The sequence below is a fragment of the Delphinapterus leucas genome, chromosome 1 (assembly GCF_059928025.1).
Source record: "Delphinapterus leucas isolate spDelLeu-1000000601 "Yukka" chromosome 1, BTC_Dleu_Yukka2, whole genome shotgun sequence".
Classification (NCBI taxonomy): Eukaryota; Metazoa; Chordata; class Mammalia; order Artiodactyla; family Monodontidae; genus Delphinapterus; species Delphinapterus leucas.
The window spans coordinates 99,399,865-99,418,050 of NC_143129.1; the positions used below are offsets into that span (position 1 = coordinate 99,399,865).

Sequence of the window (18,186 nt, forward strand, 5' to 3'; positions counted from 1 at the left end):
TGTTGAATTTTTCATATCTGTTTCTCTTTCCTCTCTTCTAGGCTTCTATCTTTGAGCTCACTAATTCTCTCTTTCCATATGGTCTGCTTTAATTTCAATGCTTTCTAATGAATTATTCACCCCATTTATTGAGTTATTCAGCTCCAGAATTTATGTTTCGTTCCTTTTTAGAACTTCAATCTATTTGGTAAAATATTCCTCGTGTCCATTAATTTTAGTCCTGAGCTCATTAAACTGCCTGTCTGAGTTTTCTTGTACCTTGTTGAGTTTCTTCATGACAGTTATTTTGAATTCTCTATCAGTTAGACAGCAATATTCCATGAGTTTAGGTCTTATTTCTGAAGAACTTTCATTTTCATTTTGTGATTGTTCATTTTACTTGGCAAATTGCTCCTCTTTCGATGCATTTAAAGTTAAATGACGTTAGAAATTAGAGTCCTTTCTTTTATTTTCCAGTAGGTGGCGCTGTGACACAAGTTTTTGGTTTCTCTACAGTGAGCTGCCTCTGGTTACAAATATTTAAAAGTTCGCACTTTTCAGCCTCCATCTTCTGTGTAAGAGGTATGGCTCTGTGCCTTCCTTGTTGCTTCTAGTGACCCCGAGCTCCTTGCAGCCTTGCTTCCGCCAGAGCCCCTGTCGTCACTGGGATGGTGGGCTCCTTCCTCCTGTCCCTAATCCCTTGAGACACAGGCTCTGCCCTGGGGTGGGAGGGTGAGAGTTGTGGGGGGAAACCAGGGTCACACAGGCACCTCTACTGTGTCCAGTGTTGTAAGGTTTCTGGCCTCTGCCACAGCCAGTGGGGGGGTGTGGAGGTGTAGAATTTGTGGGCCCCTCAACAGCTGGAGGAATGGAGTTTCAGGCCCCACTGCCATGCCTGCCCAATTACCTGTGGCCACAGGCACTGGAGTTGTCTGGAGGCTGGAGTCCTGTGCACCATTTCTCCTGCTGTTGCTAAGGTTTCTGAAGCTGTGGGCTCAGCTACCATGGTCAGAGGGCTGGGATGGCAGGTACCAACTCCTCTGTTCCTTTAGTTCTGCCTCTTCTATGTGTTTCAGTCCACTCACCTTTAAATGTACAGATGTGTAGAATCCTCCTACATCCTTTTGTCTTGGGTGGAGGTACCTTTGTTGAGTTGTGGGTATTTTATTGGTTGTAGATTGAAGAGGAGAGAAAAAGGTAGCTTTTCTCCCCACCATGCTTCTGATAACACTCCATTTGTGTTTGTTTCAAGTTATTTATGTATTTATTTATTTATTTATTTTTTTAATTTTTTCATCTTTGGCTGCATTGGGTCTTGGTTGCTGCATGCGGGCTTTCTCTAGCTGTGGCGAGCAGGCGCCATTCTTCGTTACAGTGCACAGGCTTCTCATTGCAGTGGTTTCTCTTGTTGTGGATCATGGGATCTAGGCTCACAGGCTTCAGTAGTTGTGGCATGCTGGCTCAGCAGTTGTGGCTTGCGGGCTCCAGAGAGTGAGCTCAGTAGTTGTGGCACACAGGCTTAGTTGCTCTGTGGCATGTGTGATCTTCCCGGAACAGGGATCAAACCCCATGTCCCCTGCATTGGCAGGTGGATTTTTAACCACTGTGCCACCAGGGAATCCCCCTCAAGTTATTTTTGATAACTCTTTTGATTTCTTCTTTGACCCAGTGTTATGGTATGGAACCACAAACACACCAAATAGTCAAACCAATCTTGAGAAAAGAGAACAAAGATGGAGGCACCACATTTCTTGATTTCAAACTACATTACAAAGTTATGGTAACTAAAACAGTATGGTACTGGCATAAAAAAAGGCACATAGACCAATGCAACTGAATAGAAAACCCAGAAATAAACCCACACATATATGGTCAAATGATCTTTGAGAAGGACACCAAGAACACGCAATGGGAAAGGCATAGTCCTTTCAAGAAATGATGGTAGGAAAATTGGATGTCCACACACAAAAGAATGAAACTGGACCCCTGCCTTACAGCACTCACAAAAATTAATTCAAAATAAATTAAAGATTTAAACGTAGAACTCAAAACCATAAAACTCCTAGAAGAAAACAGGGAAAAAGTTTCATGACACTGGTCTTGTCAATGATTTCATGGACATGACACCAAAAGTACAAGCTAAAAAAAGCAAAAGTAAACAAGTGGGACTGTATCGAGCTAAAAGCCTTCTGCATAACAAAGGAAACATTAAAAAAAAAGAAAGAAAAGGCAACCTACAGAATGGGAGAAAATATTTGCAAACTATGTATCTGGTAAGGGTTTAATATCCAAAAATATATAAAGAACACTTACAAGTCATATATATATATATATATATATATATATATATATATATATATATACATATATCACAATTTAAAAATGGGCAAAGGACCGGAATAGACATTTTTTCAAAAAGGCATACAAACAATCCATAGATACATGAGAAGGTGCTCAACACCACACGTCATTAGAAAAATGCAAATCAAAACCATAATGAGATATCACTTAACACCAGTTAGAGTGTCTACTATCAAAAAGACAAGAGATAACAAATATTCACAACGATGTGGAGAAAAGGGAACCCTGTACACTGCTGTTAAGAATGTAAATTGGTACAGCCATTATGGAAAACAATAGTTCCTCAAAAATTAAAAATAGAACTACCGTATGATCCAGCAATCCTTCTATGTATATACCTGAAAGAAAGAGAGTCAGTATCTTGAACTGATACCTGCTCTCTTATGTTCATTGCTGCATTACTTACTATAGCCAAGGTATAGAAATAACCTAAGTGTTCCTCAGTGGGAGAATGGATAAAGAAAACATGGTATATCTATATATAATGAAATACTATTCAGCCATTAAAAAAAGAAATACTGCCATCTGTGATGACATGAATGAAACTGGAGGACATTATACTAATTGAAATAAGCCATACAAACAGAGACAAAACTGTATGATCCCACTTATATGTGGAATCTTAAAAAAAAAATGGAGCTCGTAGAAACAGATAGTAGAATGATGGTTGTCAGGGGCTGGGGGTGCTGGGGGAAACGAGAAGGTATAACACTTTCAGTTATAAGATGAATAAATTCTAGGGCTGTAATGTATTGCATAGTGTCTATAGTTAATAATACTGTACTGTATACTTGAAATTTGCTGAGAGTCTTTTTTTTTTCTTAAGAGAGTAAGTCTTAATCATTTTACCACACTCACAAAAGAAAATAGTTAACTATATTAGGTGACAGATATGTTAATTAACTTAATTGTGGTAATTATTCCATTGTTTAAGGACCAACACAATTCTACTCTGTTCCATGTACCCAACACTTTGTTACTGCTGGCTCAGTTTGAGAGTGGTGATTTCATTCAAGATGCAGTGGGGTCCAAAGCCTTAGTTCACATGAACCTGTATAGGCCCTCAAAATATGGGCCAGATGTCATCTAGGGATTGCCTGCCCCTTGAGAGCTAGAAAGACTTGATAATATTCCCATCCCCACTTACTTTGGAAACCCAAAGCCGTCAAGATTTCTGTTGATGGATGGTAGGGAGGGAATGAGTTTATGTCCCCATGGTCATCTCACAATATTTTACTGGCTTCTCTAACTCTTTTCCCTCATCAGTTCCTAATTTTATGTCCTTTCCTAGAAAAAAAAAAAATCTCCTTCTTTCTAGTACAGACCTAGAAAACCACATTTACACTCTTGGGGTCTTGTCTCAGAATCTCACTCTGTCAGTGGTTTTTCAAGATATCTTCTTAAAGAGGAAGATTTTACCTATGAGATAATTCAGATGCCAGATACTAAAATAATATATTTTCACCTTCTAATAACTGTCTTATTACTCAACTTCTATGATTTGGGAATTTATTTCTTAGCTGTAAAGTGGCTCTATGGAAGGCAGGCCTGTTCAAGTACATTAAATATCATCTTTTTCAGTATCCTGAGACATGTAGAGGAAAATGTCTTTCCCAAGATCACACTGCTACTTAGTATCAGAGCCATACTGCAGCTTAGAGCCTCTGAATTCTCATTCCAGTGTCCTTCTTATCACTCCACACTGCACTGATATTCCAAATAAATGCAATCATTATATAGGTAACCTATTGAAAGAATTTTCTCATTTAATCAAATGTGAAACGTTCAAATTACTTAACGAGAAGATTTTAAATTTTTATTTTCCTTTGAATATTGAAATTGATAGTAACCACTCCTGGACCAGATATTCTTTGTGACTTTACATTAGAAAAGCAATTACATATTCTTACAATTTATTGCTCTTTCAAATACCCCATATAGTTCAAAATATCATGTAGTAATACAATTACTAAATTAATCACTGCTGCGAAGTCAATTTTTATTTATTTACAATTTTAACTCAGATTATAGGCAAATTTAATTTTATAAAATTTAAAAATTAGAGATGTTTAAGTAGAGAGAATTGAAATAATTAAATGAAATTGACTTGTATCTACTCAATTTATACAAATGCCTTATTTATTTATTTTTTTTGTAGTCAATATAAGGTTTTATTGGGATAATAAGTAAAACTTGTTGCACATTCATTGTGGCAGGCACTATGCCCTATATATTATGCTGTTTCTGTAACTTCTCTATGAGTTAGCTGTTATTTACAACTATTAGCTAGGAACATGAAGGTGCATGTGGAAAGTAAATTGCCCACAGACACACAATAAAGTAGTAGGAATTGAATTCATACCCAAAACTATCTCACACTAACACCCACATTTTTACAGATGTGAAAATTGATTCTTTATTCACAATTATCAATATTATTTTACTATCTATATCTATATGTATGTAGATTATTTTTCAGAGGTTGCATACTAATATCTAATGAAGAACTATATTTTTTCAATTACTCACTCATCAGTTAATTCATTTAAAGCCTATTTTATGTCAGACAGCACGTTTGGTGCTAAAGGTTTAATATATGTTTAGATGTAAATAAGTATTTGAATAATTATGAAGATTTTTCCTCCTAACATTTTATTAGCTTTTCTCAAATTACATATTTATTAAAATAGATAAAATACTATTAATGCAATAATAAATTTTGAAAATATTTTTCTAAGCTGTTTGAGATATTTTCCCCCTTGGAATCCTTGCCAGTTCCTCATTTAAATTTTTTCCTCCAAAATCTCTGGAATAATGAGAATGCAGCTTTGCCTGACCTGTAAATGGACTCACTTTCCCAATTATATTGAACATATTTTCTTAGCTTTTTTGACTGTCCGTAACATAATGGTTCATACTCATACAGTATTCATCTTTAAGCAACAAAATCTAGGACAGGATTTTGATAAGAAGGCTATCAAAAGCCTTTTGGAAGGCTTAGGAAGGATATCAAAAAGGATAGGAAGGCTTTTGATAGGAAGGCTCACCCTAATTGGAAACATGTCAGCATTTTTTCTAGGTTACATGTAATGATGGACTCGATTGCATAAGAGTAGGGACATACCTGACTTAGCAGCATGTAAAGCATTCGTATAACACAGATGATTTAACTCTATGAATATACAATACTCCCAACAAAAATCTTTTTTCTTCTCAAACTAAACCTGCCATTTTTAAAGTTTAAAACATGTATTAAAATCCAGATTTGACTTTAATAATCTAACAAGGATGAACTAAATGATATAAACCTGTTCCAAAATCTAATATGACTTCAATCTAATTTGGTGGAAGATAGAAGATCAAGAGCAACAGACACCTTCTTGGACATACTTTAATTTGTACCTAAACTAGGAGATTTCAGAGAAATCCTTGGTTTTGGGAATGGTCTAGACCTATACAAGGGAATCCATATTGGCCTGTGCACCTACTTCTATTTCAAGGACAAGATGATGTAAGGTATTATCTGAGACATGTGAGAGAAAGGGAGAATTCAAAATCCTTATAAGGATAATTCTAACATACCTTGAAACATTAATGTCACCACTTGATGGTATGTATGGAAAAAGAAGAGTTGTTTCACCTCTATCCCTGGGTGACCCACTATATACTCATCCTCAGTGCCTCTAACTCTGTGGTAAGCCACTACTCATGTTCTTGCTTGTCATCTTCCAGAATTCTTTCAAAGAATGCTGCTCCTTCCTCTTAAGTGGCAAGAAAGGGGACTGGCCTTACTTGCATTTTCCTGCCCTGAACCTTTATCCTCCTGTGTATATGTCAATCATCACTGGAGGTTGGGAGAGATTAGAGTCAAACATAGCCTGGACACAGGTCATTGCCAAAGATTAAGCCCATCTTCAAGTCTACCCTTCTCTAGGAGTGCCTATTTCTTCATAGTGCAGATTCTGTAACACTCATTATCCAACTCTGCCTGCCATGTTGGTCAAGCTGTACAATATGTGTGTTCCCATATTTCCAAAGTGAAGTGGGACACAGATTCCCCAGGATTTTCCAAAGTCTATTTAACACTGTGGGGAGGCTACATCAGGACTGCCTAGGTTTTAACCTGAGATGGATCAGGCAAATTAGTTTATGCTTGTGGCTTCAGAAATAAGAAATAGGAAAAAAAAATTCAGGAAAAACTTGTATTTATATCTTTAAAAAGAAAAACATTGAAATATCCTAATTCAAAACTCAGAACTTTGTTAGAATTTCTTTCATTTATAGAAAATTTAGAATTTTGTTTCTTTTTAAAAATTATTATTACAAAAGAGTGTGGATTCCAAATGGTTTCAGTAGTTAGTGACTCTAAAAGTTTGAAACTAGCACTGGCTTTGGCATTTGAGTGACCATTGATATTTAGAAATGAATGTGAAATAAAAAGTAAAGTTTCTTTTATTTTTTTCTAGGAGATATCTATTATGAAAGTCTGTCTCTCTGTCTCTCTCCCTCTCTATGTTATAGATATTATGCCTTGATTTCCAAATTTATAAGATTATAATTTAGTACTATAATGCATCCCTCATATATGCACATTTTCTGTTTCCCATCTTCCCCATATGGTTTTATTAATTAAATCCAAATTTACTGTTGTTAATATTATGTCTATGTAAGCATTTTTCATTCTGAGCCAAGCATTATGACATTTTATTTCCTTTCTTAGACAAGAGTTTTTACTTTTCTAAAAGTTATTTATTTTTTTTTATTTGCTTGGCATTCTTCAAATATCTACTTATATCTTCCCAAACTTCCAACAACTCTCTAAAATGCTTTTCAATAAAATGATTCACAAGGTCAAACCCTTCAACTTTATTTTATTTTATTTTTCTAAAAAGACCTTTCTCACAAATTCCACCAATGAACTAACCTCATATTTACTGGTATATCCATAGCATGCTGGAGCCCTAATCTCCTGGCACTTTTTTTGTTATTATATTGAGAATTCCCTTAGCCTCTCTTCTGTATAGGATTCTATTTCAGAAATCTTAATTTCCTCTTTCTGGGTTTAATTCCTCCTTTCTGTGAAAAAAGGTATATGGGAGTTAGACGTTTTTAGGTTTTTGCATGTGATAAGTATCTATTCTCCCCCACAAATCATGGCTGATGGTATGGCTGGCTACAAAATTCTAAGTTGGAAATCATTTTCCTCAGGATTTTAAAGAATTGTTCTACTGTGCTCACGCTTTCAGGGTTACTGTTAGTAAGTTTTCTAAAGTAGCTAACATTAATTTAGGAATTCCTATATACCATGTTCTATATTAGCCTATTTATTCCTCATAACAAAGTTATGAAAAAGTAATATTATCCATAATGATAGTTGAGGAAATTGAGGTCGAAAGAAATTGAAAAGCTCGTCTCAGGTTACTTAGCAAATAAATTTTACAGTCAAAATCTGAATCTACACTCTATTGACTCTCTTGTACTGGCACTCTGGTGCTAATCTAATTTTGATCCACCATATGTAAACTAGTCATTCTCTTTCTCTGGAAGTTTTTAGCATCACTTTTTCCCCTTTGATTTTCTGAAATATTACAATATGCATTGCTTTTAACATTTCCAATTTTAATCTGTATACTCATATCCTTGAGCTCATAATTGCCTCTTTCCTGTTTTCCATATAGTCTCTTCAAAAAATCTTTATAATTTGATGTTTAAATTCCGGGAATAATCCTCTAATTTTTTAACCTATTCTATTTTATTTTTTGTCTCTTGCCATTTTCCTCTATTTTCTGGAAGGTTTCCTCAATTTTACATTTCAACTTTTCTATTGAATATTTATTGCAGTTAGCACATTTTATTTTCAGGAATCCAATTCATGTGTATAAATCTATTTCCATTCTTTTTTATGTGTCCTATAACATTCTAGAATTTTTATAGTATCAATTTCCACCTTTGTTAGGTTTATTCTTAGGTACCTTATAGTTTTGCTGTTGTTGTAAATTATGTTTTTTAAATTACTTTTTCTAGTTATGTTTGGTTTTCAAGAATGCCATTGATTTTGTACTGCTGTTTTTTATTTATCTTCATTTTCTTCTTTTACAATTACTTAGCATGGGCCATATATAGTTTCCTTCTTGATTATTAATCATTTTATTATTAATAAGTCTCTTAATCCAACAAAAGCTTTGTATGTCTATGCTGGGGTTTGGTGGCTGTGTGAATTGGGACAGCTTCATTTTGTGTATATTGTCTCAGAACATGTTTTCATCAATCCATCTGCTCTAAGATCATTTATTTTCTTTGTAGTACCTCTGTCTGCTTCTCAACATCTTTTCAGAATGAGCAGAAAATCTATATGGCTCCTTATGAAACTTATTATGTTATAGATTTCCTTTATGGTATTAGAGAGTGTATTTTATTCTCCCAAGCTAACACGTAGAATTGGATTATCAAATCAGAAAAAAGTGAATCAGAGATCCTATTACAGCATCAAACTTTTATAATAATTTCAAGGATATAGTCAATCAAGATGTTCAGACAAAACAGAGAAAGGCCTGAGACATCAACAGCAGCTCCTCAGGTCCCATTTTCCTGCATTGGTCATTAGTATCTGGTTCAGAACAATAGATCAGGTTTCTAAATAAGGTTAATGGGGTTACCTCAGAAAACAAGAGCAGTTAAGGTATAAAACATTTCCAATTATGTCTCAGAGAATTGTATAACTTACAAGATATACACCATACCGCATAGATTCTAGGTTATATTTATTATAGGTAAACCTGAGCCAGGAACACTCTATAAAGGGCATTTCAGAGATAAAGTTTCTTCCCCCAGCAAATATCAGTAGTCCCTTTTCCCAGAAGTCCAGCTGACAAGGAGATTAGACCAGGTCACCTACCTTCTATTCTTTCTCTCAGGGCATCTGATGGTAAACAGAGTGAATAGATTGCAGGTTAACTGCTTTAGTTACTTTCTTACACTCCCAAAAGGATTCTGTACAACTATCAAGCTGATCATCAAATATGTTCCTTGCTAATACTTGCAACTCTTACTAACTTCTTCCAGAAAGTATTGGTTTTCATTGTGACTTTTAGAGTTTGTGTATAGTTCCAAGGCTCACCACATCCTAGTAGCTCACTGTTCAAATAAACAAGTCTTTGATTAGATCTTTAAGGTCAGAGATCTCTGTATTTCTAAGAGGTTTGGCCATGCTCAAAGTCTGTTGGTATTATTTCCTCTCTAGAAGAGTCCAAATTCCACTCTGTTGAATTTTCATGCTGGTCCTTATTGTTTATTATTTGGGCTGACAATCTCACCGTTTTATTAGAGATGAAGGGGATTATTCCCTATAGTTTTTGTTCTTGTTATTTTCTCTTTTCATTAAGGAGGAGGCTGGAATGGAGATAACTTTGCTCTGTAATCTTCAAACATAAGAAAATGAAACTTTTTTTAAAGATCTTCTTCTGCTATAACTAAAATGTCTGTGATTTGAAGAAGTTTCCTAAAACAAGATTTACTTCAAACTCATGTGCTTGATTTTTTGTGAATCAGTTTTATAAATTCTAGAATTAACGAGGATCCTATATAAACTTTGAAAATACACAAAAAGTTTTTGAAAAGCAAATGGTTAAATTTTGTGATAATTGCTTTTGGATTCTGAAAGTATATAATTTATAGTGGTGAATATAAGAGTAAATAAAGGAAAAACAGAACTAAAATTTAGACTCACTTTCAACTACTTTAAATCAGTATCTAGAGTGTCAAATTTTATCTGCAGCAATAAAGAATTTAATTAATTTAAAGAATACATTGAAATTATACTCTATGGTGCTTCTTTTTTCTATATTTTGGATTAGCCTTTTATATTTTGAATTAATAAGAGAATCAGATGCAAAATTCTCTGACAGTATAGGGAATTATTGACCAGTTTCCACTAAATGATAGATCAAAAGAGTAAAGGCCACACCTTATCTTTTTATCTCTCCTACTTTAGCATTTTATCTTGCTCATAATAGTTAGTTTTCAAGTGGGTGTGCCCTTTACTTCTATCAATAATGTGATGAAAATATTTAAACAATATTCTTTTATTGCCACTTTTCCAATTAATTAATGTATGTCAATAAAAATGTTGGCACTTTTTTCATAAGCACCATCTCATTTATTTCTAACGTCTCTAAAGATTCTTTTCAATGAGTTAAAAGAGCACAAAATGTTCTCTACTGGAAGGGGAATAGCAAATCTTCAGCAAAATAACACTTGTCAAAAAAAAAAGATATATCTCTCATCAAAAAATCTACAAACAATAAATGCTAGAGAGGGTGTGGAGAAAAGGGAACCCTCTTGCACTGTGGGTGGGAATGTAAATTGATACAGCCACTATGACGAACAGTAGGGAGGCTCCTTAAAAAACTAAAATTTGAATAACATATGAGCCAGCAATCCCACTACTGGACATATACCCTAAGAAAACCATAATTCAAAAAGAGACATGTACCACAATGTTCACTGAAGCACTATTTACAATAGCCAGGAGAAGGAAGCAACCTAAATGTCCATCGACAGATGAATGGATAAAGATGTGGCACATATATACAATGGAATATTACTCAGTCATAAAAAGAAATGAAACTGAACTATTTGTAGTGAGGTGGATGGACCTAGAGTCTGTCATATAGAGTGAAGTAAGTCAGAAAGAGAAAAACAAATACCATATGCTAACACATATACATGGAATCTAAAAAAAAAAAGGTTCTGAAGAACCTAGGGGCAGGACAGGAATAAAGATGCAGATGTAGAGAATGGACTTGAGGACACGGGAAGGAGGAAGGGTAAACTGGGACGAAGTGAGAGAGTAGCATTGACATATATACACTACCAAATATAAAACAGATAACTAGTAGGAAGCAGCTGCATAGCACAGGGAGATCAGCTCAGTGCTTTGTGACCACCTAGAGGGGTGGGATAGGGAGGTTGGGAGGGAGACACAAGAGGGAGGGGATATGGGGATATATGTATACATGTGGCTGATTCACTTTGTTGTTCAGTGGAGACTGGAAGAACATTGTGGGGCAATTATACTCCAATAAAGATGTTTTTAAAAAAAGATATGTCTCAGTCAAATTAAATTACAGAGAGTATTGACATTGATAGAATAAAAATTCCTAAGATAGAACTGGGTAGAATTCCTAAAGTAACACCCAATTCTTACAAAATCTACCACTAGGAAACAGAGGTTTCATTTTATATCTCATTGTAACTGCACCAAGGAATCTTCTTTAGCCAAGTCCCAACATCCCTCTTCAATTTCAGTATGACATTTTATTCTGAAGTTAATAGATAATGATATGTACAACCATAGAATATCAGCTAAATCAAGACACTAAATATAGACAGGGTAATACTGTAGCTTCTGTTCTATTAGGACATAAGAACAGGACCCAAATCTGACCAGGTATAAGATCTTTAGACTCATTCAGTCCAGTACTACATGGCAGAGCATAGAGCAAGCCTCTCAGAGACAGTGTTGTACCAAAACAACCTTCCTGACTTAGTTTTCCTCCCTCTCAGAATCAATTTGGTTAAGAGAGGAAACCAAAGCCATACAACATCATCATGTGAAAGCCATTGGAAAGAGAATTAAAAAAAGAATATAGAGAATGTAGGAGAAGATTCCTGTGAGCTCCAGATAATTAATTATTATAGACTGCATAATTTGTTTCTTTTAGATTTTAACTTATTAAACATGAAAGGGCCTTTATATTGTGAAAAGCACCCAAGTGTTATGACTTTGTATGGGAATAATCATTAAATCAGCTACCCCTAACTGTTAGAAACACCCTATGTAAGAAATACAGACATATATTAGAGATACACAGCCGGGCAAGTGGTGTTAATGGCAACAAACATGTTTTTCAATATGCTTTTCTGAGTTCTTAGAAATGCCTTTGACAAAAAGGTTAATGAAAATCTTCTAAAACACAACAAAATGTTGATTGTAATGATATTATTATTAGTTAAGTATATGTGTTTTTTTATGCCTTTCTGAGTTTTTCAAGTTGATTACTTATAAGAGCTTTAACCAAAAATTAATGAATTATGAGAAGTTATAGATTACATATATATAAGAACAGAAACACCTTTTATTTCTCTGTGTGTATATATTTAATTCAAACTTTATAATTTAGATTCAGCATGAATCGCAATAAATGGATCTTCAGCAGAATTACTAATAGAAAAGTTAGCATTGCCATCGCCGGAAACATAGATTTTAATTCCTGTACAATTGTTACCAATTTTATCTCCAGAAACGACATCACAATATGTACCAACAGGAAGACCAGTTTGCAAAGTTGAAGATAATGCCCTGTAAAATAAAATTTAAGATTTCACCACAATTAAAAGCAAGAATACAGACTATCTCTAAAACAAAGAGTTTAACTTTGTGCTGTAGAACTCTAAGCAGTCAAGGTCTCAATGAAAATAAAATCCAAATACAAAGGCCTCTCCAGTGGCTGTGAGTAGTTTTCTTAGGGCCAACAATATTCATATACAAGAGAAGACTTAGGCGTAACCTAGTCAAGAGTAAATATTATTAAAAAAATAATAATAAGGTTGAAGAGTATCAGTGAAGATTTGGTTGAATTGGCACCCTTAGAGAAAATTGATTCCTGTGGTAAACACACCCATTTTAAATTTGTCTTCATCTGAACTTAAGAAAATACTGATTACTGTCAAGAATTTAAATATGATTATTTCTTCAAAAACCTCTTTTTTTTCAAGAGGGTCAAATAAATTTGGGCTGGAGATAAAAATAATCTCGCATTTCTATGAAGAAGTATATGGTTTTAAAATACAAAGCTGTCCCATAAATTTATTTTGATTCTCCCATCTACAAAAGACAGCAATTAAAGGACTGGCAATGGAGTCTTGGGGAAGAAAGAGATACACTTGATTTATTTTTTGTCAGTAAAATATAATTTGGGCTAGAGTGAGCTAAGCATGAGTGGAAGTTAGCCTTGGACAAAGGCATTTCAACTGCTTGCAAAGAGGTCTTCTCAGCTATAGTTCTCTGTGTGAGGGAATCAGTATACTTGAGACAGAGAATATAAGTGTCACAAATGAAAAGCCAGTAATGAGATGTTTCAGAACTAAAACTAAAAAATCTCCTGACATCAATCAATGACCATAACATATATATTCTTCATATATATATATATATATATATATATATATATATATGCTTTAAAAAGTATTATTTGCCACAGAAAGACAGGACAGTGAAAAAAGAAGACCAAAGAACTAGATATCAGGGTAGGTGAAAAAAAAGAGACAGAAAAAAAGATATTTCCATCCTGAGGCAGTATTTTTTCATTATTTATTTAAAAAGTCCTAGAAGACAGTCTTCTAGGGATTTCACAACCTTTATATTATGTGAATTTTATGTGAGATGTATATGTTAGCATATATATGTGCATATCTTCCCATGATATGCACAAGTGTACAAAAAATAACTCTACTTAGAAGAGAAAGCCCTTATAAAGAGAGGAGATCAAAATAATAAGAGTCATCATCATTTTTCTGCTGATCACTAAGTTTTCTTAATCTGCTGACTAAAGGATATTTCAGATATGAAAGAAGTAAATGAACAGGAAAAGAATAAACCAAGAACATGTTGGTACAAAATATTTCTAATTGATGTCTACTTACCAGTCATCATTGTTAAAGACAATGAATCCTCTGTTTCCTCTTCCAAAAGCTACTTGGTTGCTACCATTATCCCACCAGTTTGTAAAAGGTTGGCCATCAACTACATTGCGGAACACAACCATGTTCCTAAACACAAAATAGCATAGGAAATGCTGATGAATATGCCAACAGTTTAAAACAAAATGTTAAGAAACTATTATTAGAGGAGATCTCTAAATAAGTATTCCTACCTTATTTGACGCCATCGATGTTCACAGACCCAGTCATTGCCACAAGTAGTATCTGGATTAATAGTAACTTCTTTAATGACTCCATTATTATTTGGTGGCCCAATCCAATTATTAACATCCTCAATTAACAAAAAAATATTAATACATTTTAAAAGCTCACATTATTAACATTACATGTGTCCTTATTCAGTCCACCAAACCCAATCTGTCCCTTATGTGTCTCTGTAGTGTCTTCATTGAGAATCCAAATTGTTCCGTATTTTTACTGAATTTATCTTCCCCCTAACTTCCCATTCTCTAGTGCCATATTTCAAACAAGGCTATGATTCTCTTACCCTCTCATTTTCTTTGCAAGGAATTGCAATGACTTCTTAATATCACTCTAGGTAGTGCAATGTCACTAAAATGGCAAGGCCTTTAGTGTCAGAAACAGCAGGAGTAAAAGATAGGCTCTAATAGTACTAGCTACAAAAAACTTAGTTAATATACAAAATTTCAGTGCCTGATTTTCCTCTTCAGTAAAGTGAAGATATTACTTAGTGGCTATAAAAATTAAATGAGATATGTAAAAATGCTTTCCACATGATAATTGATAAATAAATATTAGTTTCTTTCATTCTTCTTTGTTAAATAAATGTACTAATCAAAGCATCACAACATCCCTTAATAAATTGACCAAATTTTTAATATTGTGGTTTCTAATTGGTACTTTCAAAGATAATCATAGGAAAAATCAGATTATGTCTAGGAAGTTTATCAAGGTCTGTCTTAAATCCTGTTGCATGATGAATAGTGGACAAAACTAAGAGTTGTTAGCATGCACAAGTCCTGGAGAAGTCTTGGAAATGTTATGGGAAAAGGGGAAATGGACATACGCCATGACTCCAGCCATCAGAAATAAGACCAGTTAGTGGGAATTACAAGAAATTGACTCAATATAAAGGGACATCTTCTAAATATTAAGGCTATCTAACAATAGAATGAGTTGCTGTACAAAGTAGTGGACTTCTCAATTTGAAAATAATCTACTAGAAACTAGATAAATATCTATCTGGTTTGCAGCGAAGAGAATTTTCTACTTCAGGTATGAAGTTGCTATATGATGCTGCATTTGAAATCTTCAGTTTGAAAACTGTCCACTAACTTTCTAAATATATTCTTTAATAATCTTATTTCTCAGTCTTTTTAAAATTATTACTCAGATTATTGTCTTTACCATACCACCCAAATATTTTTCACTTTTAACATTCCCAGCAGAGTCAGCAAATATCTCTTCTTTAACACATATACTTTCTTTCCTGTTATACCATACTTTCCCTATTGAACCTAGGTCTAATTGGATCATCTCTTTGCTTTCCAAAAAACTTCTTTTAAAAGTATTTAACAAATATTTATATTGCTCGTACTGTAGTGCATGTACTGTTTTAATTTTTTTGAAGTGTTAATTTGTAATCATATCAACTCTATGAAGCAGGTACTTATGAGAAGTACATATTTTACTCACTGTATCCTTTTTTTTTTTTTTTTTTTTTGGTATGCGGGCCTCTCACTGCTGTGGCCTCTCCCGTTGCGGAGCACAGGCTCCGGACGCGCAGGCTCAGCGGACATGGCTCACGGGCCCAGCCGCTCCGCGGCATGTGGGATCCTCCCGGACCGGGGCACGAACCCATGTCCCCTACATCGGCAGGCGGACTCTCAACCACTGCGCCACCAGGGAAGCCCTGTATCCTATTTTTAAGTGTGTTTTGTTTTCTTTGGTGAGGGGCTACCTTTGTCATATTTTGAAATAGCTTACATACTCTTTGTCTATAGAGATCATTATTTTTTTTAATATTCACTGAATTGTTAAAAGAGTCCTGCATCAGGTCTACACTTAATAAATATTTGATACAAAAAATACCGAATGTAATAGCATCATGTGAAATTAAAACAAAATTAACCTCTTTTTCTTGAGGAAAAGACATTTTGGAAAATACCAAAACTTACTTTTCCGTTTTCAAAATGTCTTGGCCAACGGTAGCTTGACATTACTCGTGTAAATCCGTAGGGATGAGCGAGCATAAATCCAACTCCCATTTTGTACAGTCTATAATATTATAGAAGAAAATATTTTTTTTAATATCATTAAAATGTAGGTTTAAAAATAGGGAACTTGGGCTTCCCTGGTGGCGCAGTGGTTGAGAGTCCGCCTGCCGATGCAGGGGACACGGGTTCGTGCCCCGGTCCGGGAAGATCCCACATGCCGCGGAGCGGCTGGGCCCGTGAGCCATGTCCGCTGAGCCTGCGCGTCCGGAGCCTGTGCTCCGCAACGGGAGAAGCCACAACAGTGAGGGCCCGCGTACCACAAAAACAAAACAACAACAACAAAAAAAATGGGGAACTTTGTTTCTTACCTAGGGTCCCAGAATGTAAGAATAGATGCTCCCCCAGCTCCATGCCCTCGCTGATTGTCATGGTTATCAACAAAGACAAGTGCTCTGTCAGAAGGCATGAAACCCCAGCCTTCTCCCCAGTTCCTATTTAAAAAGAAAAAAAAAAATCTTAAAAGTACCTATATGTATTCTTTTACAATAGCTTTAGAGTTACCTACATGTGTATTTCGTTCAGAATAGCACCCTCTAATGAAATTCTCTCTCTAATTAAATGAGTATTCTGTAGGGCTTTCAAAATAGAAACTATATAGATATATTATCTACAAATTCATTTCATGCATGTATATATGTAGGAATTACTTGACTTACATTCATGTTACAGTTATAAGATTTTTGTTATAAAAGTTATTTTAGAAGTTTCACTAAATTATAATTTAGATGGACTGTAGAAGGTTCAACATTCTTATCATTTTATACACAATGGCAAACTGTTTTTAAATAAGGCTTCAATATTATATTGTTATAATATAAATATTTTAATATTTGAAATTAATTAATTGATTAATAATTCTACAGGACGGCCACATTGTAGGGACTTCATAAAGTACAGAATCATTTTAACAATAACCTGGCCTGCACAAATTATGTGCAAACATTAGTCAAATCTAATAGAGACGTATAATACCAGGATTAAAATCTCTATGTGATGTTTTGGATCTCTAAAATTACTTCCTTATGATTGACGTTCTAAATAATGATGATCAATTGGCGTTTGGGGAACTCTGACACTTGCTATTAGTAAATGAATCCTTGGATGTTGTCTAAATAAAAAGGCTTAAAGAGGAAAATTCATGTTGGGTAATATCACAAATAAGTCTGTGAAATACTTCGAAGGATCAATTGTATTTCACTTACCTTAAGTAAGACATCTTCTCTCCATTCCACTTGCGCAGAACTGTGCCTAGTTTTGCACCATATTTAAATTCTGTCACACGGCCATTTCCAAAGTACTCACTGCTTTTAATTGGCTCACCACCCAGATCAATTACCTAGTAGAAATCAAGAAGAAAATATCATTTTAAATAAGAGTTGAAAAGAATTTTAACTAACGAGTTACTATTATATAGAAAATAACTTTATGCTATTTATGTTTTGTGAAATGACCCAAATCTTTTTGCTTATGTTAAGATTCTTATTTTCCTTTGTTAAAATCTATGCTACAATATTAAAAGTAACATGACAAAATAACCTGTTGTCCTGTGAGAATGCTGACCTAATTTACTCTTGCACATAAATGATAAGAATAGCTCACACTTATAGAGCACTTAATATCCAGCTGGCAATATTTCTAAGTGCTTGCTAAATATTACCTCTTTAGTTCTCCAAAGAAAACAAAGACATAACCATTATCATTATTCCTTTCGATAAACTTTGAAAAAATTGTTGCTCAGAGAGGTTAATCAATTTGCCTAAACAGACACAGCTAACAGCACTACAGCCAAGAATTTAAGTCACATAGCCTGGCTCAAGACAGCAACTAT

At 34.4% G+C, this 18,186-nt stretch overlaps 1 protein-coding gene across 3 annotated transcripts in view; it reads right to left on the reverse strand.

The window, feature by feature from the left end:
- Positions 1-4,399: 4,399 nt before the first annotated feature.
- LOC111180102 (amylase alpha 2A) overlaps positions 4,400-18,186 on the reverse strand; it is a 42,543-nt gene continuing 28,756 nt past the window's right edge. For all 3 annotated transcript variants that reach the window (XM_089918884.1, XM_022584193.2, XM_089918891.1), the window contains 6 exons: positions 17,561-17,694; positions 16,667-16,789; positions 16,260-16,359; positions 14,274-14,392; positions 14,044-14,169; positions 4,400-12,700 (listed from right to left, as the gene is read on the reverse strand). In XM_089918884.1, coding sequence (XP_089775010.1) covers positions 12,511-12,700; positions 14,044-14,169; positions 14,274-14,392; positions 16,260-16,359; positions 16,667-16,789; positions 17,561-17,694 — 792 coding nt within the window. In that variant the 3' untranslated portion in view covers positions 4,400-12,510. The remainder of the gene's footprint in view (positions 12,701-14,043; positions 14,170-14,273; positions 14,393-16,259; positions 16,360-16,666; positions 16,790-17,560; positions 17,695-18,186) is intronic.